The 10,621-nt window shown below is 46.1% G+C and overlaps 1 protein-coding gene across 1 annotated transcript in view; it reads left to right on the top strand.

Annotated features, from left to right (window-relative positions):
- Positions 1 to 525: 525 nt before the first annotated feature.
- The window catches only part of LOC137429583 (sodium channel protein type 3 subunit alpha-like), a 192,099-nt gene continuing 182,003 nt past the window's right edge, over positions 526 to 10,621 (top strand). Inside the window, exons 1-3 of the mRNA XM_078779597.1 lie at positions 526 to 601; positions 761 to 889; positions 1,010 to 1,101. Of these exons, the coding sequence (XP_078635723.1) occupies positions 540 to 601; positions 761 to 889; positions 1,010 to 1,101 (283 nt within the window). The 5' untranslated portion in view covers positions 526 to 539. The remainder of the gene's footprint in view (positions 602 to 760; positions 890 to 1,009; positions 1,102 to 10,621) is intronic.

Here is a 10,621-nt window from a genome sequence, read left to right as displayed (position 1 = left end):
CTCTACAGTGTTCAAATGTATAATTCAATCGAAGTAAAATAAAAGTTTTAAAGGCTGTAGGAAAAAAACCCAAAAAACATTGAATCGGAAATTTACATGTTTAACATGTTTAACATGTTACATGTTTAATTATTTAACATGTTTAATTAGTCATTCGTGCCTGTTGTTTGTGTCCTTTATGATGTTCCCAAAAACAGTACCTTTCCTGTTTGGAATGATGTTCATGTTCGCTTGACTGCCAGACAGACAGAGTAGAACAATTCGTACATTACTCCTTCATGTGAATGTGTGCTTGGGACAACTGTGCATCCAATTTACCAAATTCAGAGTCAAAGTTCTGCTAAATTCCAGGTTTGAGTTCCGATTCGTCTTCCGACTTGCGGGCCAGTGTTCGGAATTTAAAACTGTATTTAAATGAAGTATAGTTCCTCGATCATAGACTGACTGACGTCTGCAGACGGACACGGTGAACCAAATGCGTAACCCCAAACGGGGTAATAACCTTAACCTGCAGCTACACATTCTTCACCTTGATTATCATGGGGACCATCATGACCAACTGCGTGTTTTTGGCCAAGAACACGGAGAACAAATACATGGAGTGAGTTACACGTGAAAGTGTCTTTTGTGTTATTCTTATTATTCACTGTTTATGACGTCATACTTGCCATCGCCGTCAATGTTGGTGAAAATAACGAAGTAATGATGAAAATGGCAATGGCCGTTTTATTAATGACTTTTGCGCCAATGTCTTTTCCAGATGCGCTTTCACCATAATTTACACCATCGAAGTGATCATAAAGGTGGTTTCCAGGGGATTCATCCTCGGGAAATTTACCTTCTTGAGAGACCCGTGGAACTGGCTCGACTTTGCCGTTGTTCTGATGACGTAACTGAAGTCTCTTGTTGCTTTTGCACGTTTTAACGAGCCGTGAGCACAATGAACATTTCCATGATAGTGTGCATTGAAAGTTGCTTACACTTGTTCTCTACTTCATTCTCATGGAAGGTATTTGACCGAGCTCGTGGACTTGGGAAAACTTGGAGCTCTCCGAATGTTTCGAGTCCTCCGGGCCCTCAAAACCATCTCCGTAATTCCTGGTGCGTCTCCCAAACAAATCATGTTGGGTTCAGAAATTTGACAGTTGACTCTATAGTATTCCATATAGGATTAGACCCATATTTTAATAGGGGTTAACATGTTGCACACTCTTGCCTCCATGTGTGGACGTTTCCTTGCGTGGTAATAACAATGAATGACTTTGTAAGCATGGAAAACTTCTCTTCTTGAGGAATGTTTCCATGTTCTTTTGTGAAACCGTCATGCTGAGATGTTTGCCCCCCCCCCGGAGGAATATTTCCATACGCCGGGATGTTTGCCCCCCCCCCTCCTGGAGGAATATTTCCATGTTCCTTGGTGAAACCATCATGCCAGGATGTTTGCCCCCCTGGAGGAATGTTTCCATGTTCTTTCGTGAAACCGTCATGCAGGGATGTTTGCCCTCCCCCCCCCCCCCTGGAGGAATATTTCCATTATCTTTAGTGAAACCGTCATGCTGAGATGTTTGCCCCCCCCCCCGGAGGAATATTTCCATATGTCGGGATGTTTGCCCCCCCCCCTCCTGGAGGAATATTTCCATGTTCCTTGGTGAAACCATCATGCCAGGATGTTTGCCCCCCTGGAGGAATGGTTCCATGTTCTTTCGTGAAACCGTCATGCAGGGATGTTTGCCCCTCCCCCCCCCCCTGGAGGAATATTTCCATTATCTTTAGTGAAACGTCATGCTGAGATGTTTGCCCCCCCCCCCAGGAGGAATATTTCCATATGCCGGGATGTTTGCCCCCCCCCCCCGCCCTCCTGGAGGAATATTTCCATGTTCCTTGGTGAAACCATCATGCCAGGATGTTTGCCCCCCTGGAGGAATGGTTCCATGTTCTTTCGTGAAACCGTCATGCAGGGATGTTTGCCCCTCCCCCCCCCCCTGGAGGAATATTTCCATTATCTTTAGTGAAACCGTCATGCTGAGATGTTTGCCCCCCCCCCTGGAGGAATATTTCCATATGTCGGGATGTTTGCCCCCCCCCCCCCCTCCTGGAGGAATATTTCCATGTTCCTTGGTGAAACCATCATGCCAGGATGTTTGCCCCCCTGGAGGAATGGTTCCATGTTCTTTCGTGAAACCGTCATGCAGGGATGTTTGCCCCTCCCCCCCCCCTGGAGGAATATTTCCATTATCTTTAGTGAAACCGTCATGCTGAGATGTTTGCCCCCCCCCCCGGAGGAATATTTCCATATGCCGGGATGTTTGCCCCCCGCCCCCCTCCCCGGAGGAATATTTCCACGTTGTTTTGTCAAACCGTCATGCCAAGATGTTTTTTTGGAAAGCATTTGTAAGTGACATACATTTGCTGTGGCTGTGTTTTTCTTTAGTACGATTTGAAAAGAGCTCAAACAGATGTTGTCAAACAATTTCGTTGTTACGTAATAACCTGTACCTGTGTGTCAATTTTGAGCAATTGCGTAATTGTTAATAATTAAATTAATTGTGACAAAAAAGGACCTAAAAGGCACATAGCATGGGAATTTCACTCCTTGATTGTATCAAGCTGAACAGCACAGAGTGTAATCACATGTTGATGATTCACCCTGTGATTTGGTCGCACCAGACTCGGTGGTTTAAGGTTAGAGGGTCCACTCTGAGTCTGGGCGGTCGGGGGTTCAAACCATGGTCGAGTTACAGTGAAGTCTTTAAAATGGTATGTGCTGCTTCCTTGCTTAGCATTTAATAAGTGTGGAGTTGGGACAATCCCATTAGTTTGGCATCCATGTGGAGGAGGAAATGTCCTCTTTCAGTTGTCTTATTATACCCTGTCCTCTTTGTCCTCTTTCAGTTGTCTTATTATACCCTGTCCTCTTTGTCCTCTTTCAGTTGTCTTATTATACCCTGTCCTCTTTGTCCTCTTTCAGTTGTCTTATTATACCCTGTCCTCTTTGTCCTCTTTCAGTTGTCTTATTATACCCTGTCCTCTTTGTCCTCTTTCAGTTGTCTTATTATAAACTGTCTTTGTCCTCTTTCAGTTGTCTTATTATAACCTGTCCTCTTTGTCCTCTTTCAGTTGTCTTATTATAACCTGTCCTCTTTCAGTTGTCTTATTATAAACTGTCCTCTTTGTCCTCTTTCAGTTGTCTTATTATACCCTGTCCTCTTTGTCCTCTTTCAGTTGTCTTTTTATACCCTGTCCTCTTTGTCCTCTTTCAGTTGTCTTATTATAACCTGTCCTCTTTGTCCTCTTTCAGTTGTCTTATTATAACCTGTCCTCTTTGTCCTCTTTCAGTTGTCTTATTATACCCTGTCCTCTTTGTCCTCTTTCAGTTGTCTTATTATAACCTGTCCTCTTTGTCCTCTTTCAGTTGCCTTATTATACCCTGTCCTCTTTGTCCTCTTTCAGTTGTCTTTTTATACCCTGTCCTCTTTGTCCTCTTTCAGTTGTCTTATTATAACCTGTCCTCTTCGTCCTCTTTCAGTTTTTTTTTTTTTTTTTTTTTTTGTATACAAGATCGAGGCTCGTGAAAGAGCGAACATTAATCACACAGAAAGACAAACCGACACATAAAACATATAACATAGGGAGCGGTAGACAAGATGGGGAGAGAGGGGGAAGGACACAAACACAACATTTGAGAGCAGGGACCGAGAGACATGGAGACATCGAGAGATCTGAGAGAGGGCGAGGGCTTTGGGGGGGGGGGGGGGGAGGCATGGGAAGGGGGCGGTGGGAGAGGTATAAAACACATGGACACTGCCAGGACTTCCAGGAAAGAAGTTGGAATTTCAAACAAGGTGGATCTGGGGTGAATTAGCGGGGGTAGAAAAGATCAAGGTTTTGGATGGGGGAAGATAAGAGATGGTGGTGAACAGCTGTTTTAAAGACCTGGAGGGAGGAGTGGGATTGAAGGGAGTGAGGGAGTTTGTTCCAGAGGCGGGAGAAAAGAGGAATGAAAGAGTGAAGGTGAGCAGAGAGCCGAGATTTCGGCAGTTTAACCATCAGAGGGTTGCTGGCAGATCTTGTGCGACCTGCAGGAATATTTGGGGGACAGAGCACAGAGAGAGCTGGGGGTGCAAGGCCGGAGAGGAGTCGGTAGAAGACAGAAAGACCACCAACCTGCCTGCGGTGAGTGAGTGAAAGGCCCTCAGAGATAGCTTCATCGCGGGAGATTCCAATAATTCTGAAAGCTTTGGTTTCAACAGCGTGAAGCCGAGCTAGGTGTGAGGCAGGAGCACCGGCCCATAGGGGAGAACAGTATTCCATTGAGCTGCGGATGAAAGCCTTGTATGTGGCGAGGAGCTCAGGTGTGCCGAGGAAGGACTTCGCACGACGGAGGATGCCCAGTCGGCGACTGGCTTTGGAGGCCAGCTTGGAAATATGGTTTTCCCAAGAAAGATCATGGCAGATTGTGAGACCCAAAAGCTTGAGCGACAGAACTTCTTGGAGAGGATTGTTGAGAAAGTTGTCCAGTCGTCCAGTCGATCATCGTCCAGTCGATGGGAGGGTTGTCGAGTCGATCTTTTCGGAGAGACATAGTAAGAGTGTGAGATTTGTCAGGATTGAAAGACATGTTCCACTTGTTTGACCAGTCTGTGATTTTGCCCAAGTCTTCAGAGAGTGAGGAGGCTGCAGACTGCCGATCTGAGGGAAGAGGAATGGAGCGGCAGAGAGTGGACTCATCAGCAAAGAGATAGAGAGGATTTTCAAGAGAGTCAGAGAGATCATTGATGAAGACCAGAAAAAGCACGGGGCCCAGAACACTGCCTTGGGGAACTCCAGCCTGAACAGGAAGAGGAGATGAGAGAAACCCATTCAGGGCCACAGGTTTACGACGACTAGAGAGGAAGTCCGCCAGCCATGCGTGGAGATTTACATGGATACCAAAGGAGGAGAGTTTGGTGAGCAGAGCGGGGTGCCAGACCGTGTCGAAGGCACGTGATATGTCGAGGGAGACAGCTCTAATTTCCTGTTTGGCATTGAGGACCTCCATCCATTGTTGAGACAGCAGAAGCAGCATGTCCAGAGTAGAGTGACCTGGTCTGAAACCAAATTGATGATCAGAGATCAAGCCATTGGAGAAGAGGAAAGATTTCATATCCGAAGCAATGATGGATTCCATGACTTTGCTGATAATTGGGAGAAGGCTGATTGGTCTTTAGTTGCTAGGATCTGTTTTTGCACCTTTTTTGTGCAAAGCGGTGATGTTGGCTGATTTCCAAGCAGATGGCAGTTGACCTTGAGCAAAAGAGAGGGTGAAGAGAACAGAGAGAGGGTGAGATAGAGCGGCAGAGCAGGATTTTAGGACCCGTGGGCTGATGCCGTCGGGTCCAGTTGCAGAATCAGAGTCGAGGGTTGACAGAAACTTTTCCACCTTGTCAGGAGGAAAGGACACGGAGTCCAGGAGCAGCAGGGTACGACTGGGTATGATGGGTACAGAGAGGGATGGGTTTGGGACACAAGATTTAGAGGCAAACACAGAGTTGAGGCATTCAGCTTTTTCACGTGCGGAGTCAGCTGTGTAGCCGTTTGAGGTAAGGGAGGGGATGGAGGGGGCACAAACACCAGAAACGGATTTGACCAGATGCCACCAGGATTTGGAAGAGGGAGACAGATAAGAGAGTTCGGTCTTGAGAACGGAGAGATATTGTTTCCTGGCTCTCCTGAGGGCGGACACACACTTGTTTCGGGCTTTGTGAAAGGAAATGAGATTTCCTTCCGTTGGATTTGCTTTCCAGGAGACGAAGGCAAGTTGTTTCTGGGCAACAGCCTCACCACAAGAATCCGTGTACAATGGACGGGGGGAAGGGTATGACAACTGAAGACGAGATGGGATAAATCTGTGCATGAGAGAGAGCAATTTACTTTGGAAGAATTCCCAGGATGAGTTGATGTCAGAGGTGGTAGAGATGGGAGACCAGTCCAGATGATTGATGGCTGCTTGAAGACCGTGCCAGTTGGGGTGAGTGAAATGCCAGACTCGTCGACGCTGAGCAGGCTCCCTGAGGATGGTCAGAGAGATGTCCACTTTAACAAGGACATGATCAGATGATCCGATTGGAGCAGAAGAAGAGCAGCAGACATTTTCAGGGAAGTTAGTCATAACCAAGTCCAGAAGAGAAGATGTTCCGTTGACTGAGATCCGGGTCGGGAAATTGACAGATTGTGTCAGTCCCAGTGAGTCGCAGAAGTCCTTTGCTGAGGAGCCATGGCTGGTGAGAGAGGTACCCACACCCAGCCAACTGGCATGATGACAGTTGAAATCACCACATATGAGGAAGAGAGAGTTGGGATGAGTAGATAGAAGTTGGTCCATATTATCAGACAGCGAGATGTAGATGGAGTCATCACTGTTTGGTGGACGGTACAACACACATATGAACAAGAGGTGGGAGCGAAGGGGAAGCCGTAGCCAGAGGTATTCCTGGGGGTGAGGTGGAGAGAGTGCAGTGCAGGGCGAGTGAGGAAGAGAGTTTTTGATAAAGATAGCAACCCCACCTCCAGGACGAGGCTCAGGTCTATCATACCGGAGGAGGGAGTAGCCCGGGAGAGATACTAAGGAATCAGAGACATCATAAAGGAGGAAGGTTTCTGTTAAGCAGATCACGTCTGGTTTGACAGAAGCAACCTGTATGGAGAGATCAGTTAAGTTTGAGCGAAGGCCCCGGATGTTTGAGGTTCATACCGTTAATAAAGAGGAAGGGGGAGCATCAGATACAGAACAGGGGAGAGGATGGGTAGGGTAAGATGTGGAAGAGGTGGAAGAGGTAGGGAGAGCTTTTGAAGGTGTGTCAGAGAGTTCAGAATAGCTCGGAGAAAGGGAAGGATGGGGCGGACAAAAGGTTTGATGGTGATTGGGTGAGGCACAATGAGGTGTTATTTGAGGAGGGGGAAGAGCGAGGCAGAAGGTTGGGGGAGATGGAGGTGAGAGTTGGAAGATGGAAGAAGCGGGGAGGACGCTTTGAGGAGGGGGAGTGATAGGGGGGAAATTGAGAAGCAATGAAGGTGGGGAGATTTGAAGGGGAGGGGCGAGGGGGGAGTTTGGGAGGGAAGGGACAAGGGGAGGAATTTGAAAGAGTGTATTGCCTCCATCCCTGACTTACAGTTGTCTTATTATAACCTGTCCTCTTTGTCCTCTTTCAATTGTCTTATTATACCCTGTCCTTTGTCCTCTTTCAGTTGTCTTATTATAACCTGTCCTCTTTGTCCTCTTTCAATTGTCTTATTATACCCTGTCCTCTTTGTCCTCTTTCAGTTGTCTTATTATAACCTGTCCTCTTTGTCCTCTTTCAATTGTCTTATTATAACCTGTCCTCTTTCAGTTGTCTTATTATAACTTGTCCTCTTTGTCCTTTTTCAGTTGTCTTATTAAAACCTGTCGTCTTGTCCTCTTTCAGTTGTCTTGTTATAACCTGTCCTCTTTGTCCTCTTTCAGTTGTCTTATTATAACCTGTCCTCTTTGTCCTCTTTCAGTTGTCTTATTATAACCTGTCGTCTTTGTCCTCTTTCAGTTGTCTTATTATAACCTGTCCTCTTTGTCCTCTTTCAGTTGTCTTATTATAACCTGTCGTTTTTGTCCTCTTTCAGTTGTCTTATTATAACCTGTCCTCTTTGTCCTCTTTCAGTTGTCTTATTATAACCTGTCGTCTTTGTCCTCTTTCAGTTGTCTTATTATAACCTGTCGTTTTTGTCCGCTTTCAGTTGTCTTATTATAACCTGTCCTCTTTGTCCTCTTTCAGTTGTCTTATTATATATAACCTGTCCTCTTTGTCCTCTTTCAGTTGTCTTATTATAACCTGTCCTCTTTGTCCTCTTTCATTTGTCTTATTATACCCTGTCCTCTTTGTCCTCTTTCAGTTGTCTTATTATAACCTGTGTTTTTCTTTAGTATGTTTTGAAAATATGTCAAATAGATGTTGTCAAACAATTTCGTTGTTTCGTCATTTCTTACATAAGCAACATAGACATTGGCATCCATGGGGAGGAGGAAATGTCCTCTTTCAGAAATGCCCGCTGTGTGAGGTGAGAAAGGTGGTAAAAATTGTTGTGATGCCACTGGTACCCAGAATGCCCTGGGAGGTGATAGCACTTCACCCGTGCTGTGTGTGCGTGTGTGTGTTTGTGTGTGCGTGTGCGTGTTTGTGTGTGTTGTTACGTGTTCCTCTACGATCGCCTGGTCTCGGTACATCTCCGAACCCTGAGAGGAGCCACGGCAGAAAAATATGTTACTCTGTGCTAGACATCAAGAGTGACCACACCAATGATTATAAATGAACAAATAATATATTGAATATCACACAGGAATAACGGTACAACAAATGGCAATTAAGAGTGCACTCTATATACCATCAATAAAGTCAAATAACTCACTGCTCCCAGCGAGTGAAAAAGACACTCCTCAATGTCTCTATATCCTTTCCCAAGGCGAATGTGATTCGCCTCAGCGGTCGCTGGAATGATCTCCAGTCGAAGCCCGAATCTCGCTCTCCAGTCGATATTCGAATCGTGTACAGTTGACAATGGGGATCGCCCCGCCGAAACTGTACAACGGCCCTTCAGAGGGGCACCTTCACCGCTCACTCAGCGAACTGCAACGTGATTGGAGATGAAGCGGTCGCACACACACATCCCCGACAAATGGTAGGAGGTTGGGGTGCAGATGACGCGAGGCAAAACCTTTGTAGGTGTTCGAAGCGCGGGGTTCAAAATGGCCGACGACTCTTACTTGAGCCGATGCGACTAGGCGAGGATTCGTCAAAATCTCAGCGCCCCAAATCTGACTACGCAGATTTTCCACTCCAGCGATAATTTCTATCGCCGGATGTCCCTTCAAGGAGCTCAAAATTCCCTCGCGACTGTCGGTAGACCAGCTTCGCTATGGAGCCTTGACGTCACGCGTCTTCTCCAACTTTGCTCGCGCCGCCTCTTCCTCTTCACCTCATTTTTCTTCCGGTTCGGTTTCCTGTATCATTTTACGTTAACCTTTTAAACTTTAGATAGCTGTTCCTGAAAAATAAACATTTTGAGAATAATAATAATACATAATATCAGAAACATATCAAGTGGGTGAAAACCACAACATCGGAAGTGACGAATCCGTAACACTTCCCCCCCTCAAGAAAGAAAGTTTGAACACAGCGAAAAACTTTCTTTGCATGCAAACTCTTTGAACAAACAAAAATAAACTCACAACCCAAATCACCAATTCCCGTGAGCAACAATTATCAACATCTCAAAAATAAAGCAACAAAATTTCACACAACCCACAAAGATTTCTAAAGTTAATTCACTCTGGACAAAGCATCAGCAACGACATTGTCCCTGCCCTTTACATGTTCAATTTCCAAGTTGAACTCCTGCAAAGCCAAACTCCATCTCATCAACCTCTGATTTTTATTTTTCATTTTTTGAATGAAGGTTAAGGGGTGGTGAGGCCTGGAAGTATTCACTACATGGACGCTTTTAGGAATGTGGAGTTCACGGTTAATCCATGTAGGAAAGTTCACTACATGGACGCCTTTAGGAACGTGGAGTTCACGGTTAATCCATGTAGGAAAGTTCACTACATGGACGCCTTTAGGAACGTGGTGTTCATGGTTAATCCGTGTAGGAATCTTGGCTCGGCTGCTCCGCAGCATTCAGTGCTTCAACTCCTCCAAACTTTCATAATAATCACGGTTGAACCGCTTGTCACTGTAGTCACATGAATAGCGGTCTCCTTCTCGGCCACTACTCTGATAAATCTTTCCTTCGGGAGCTGCCGTAACTCTGGGAGCCTCCATAATAATCTCGACTGCGGCCACCACCAAAACTACTACTCCGTTGCCCTCTTCTGTAGCCCCCACGACACCTATGAAATGCCTTCCCTCCTGTTATGGTCCGACCCTCCACTCCTTGCTATTCAGATCCTTTTCTGCATCTCTGGCGTCCTTTGGGTTTTCAAACATGACAAAGCCAAACCCTCTTGACTTTTGTGTCTCCCTGTCTTTTATCAGCAGCACTTCCAAAAGCGGTCCATATATGCTGAAGGCAGACTCCAGAACATGTTCCTTGGTTTTGAAGTTTAGTCCCCCTACAAAGAGCTTGCCAATATTGCCTCCATCCCTGACTTGCGTGTGCTGACACTTAGTTTCAGGGTACCTCCTCCTAGGCTTTTCAACAAACATTGCCTTACCAGAAACTTGACCACCGGCCAAATCATTCCCGATAACAAAAGATACTCCCTCTACAGGAAGAGTGGCTTGTGAACCTACGGTGACCGGTCCTGACACCAAATCAGACTCCAAATGGATGACATGAAGTGGAGCTCTAACACAGCCACCAATCCCCTGTAAACGAACACTATCACCAGTTGCCGTCTCCTCTGACAATGGCAAAATGCCTTCAAGCATAAAGACTGATGTGCTTCTGTGTCCCTCAAGACCCGAACCGGTTTCTGGTTAGTCGAGTCTCCATCCAAGGACACAAACCCCTCTGAAATAAATGGTTGGTAACCCTTTTGAGGGTGATTTCTCACATCTGCCATTGCATTCGGAGTGGTACTAGTCGAACTCCGCTCCTGATTTTCCTTTCCCAG

The sequence above is a fragment of the Myxine glutinosa genome, chromosome 6, assembly GCF_964187855.1.
Source record: "Myxine glutinosa chromosome 6, kmMyxGlut1.1, whole genome shotgun sequence".
NCBI classification, from domain to species: Eukaryota; Metazoa; Chordata; class Myxini; order Myxiniformes; family Myxinidae; genus Myxine; species Myxine glutinosa.
The sequence above is the reverse complement of the archived record's forward strand: the minus strand, read 5'-3'. Positions and strand labels throughout refer to the sequence as shown.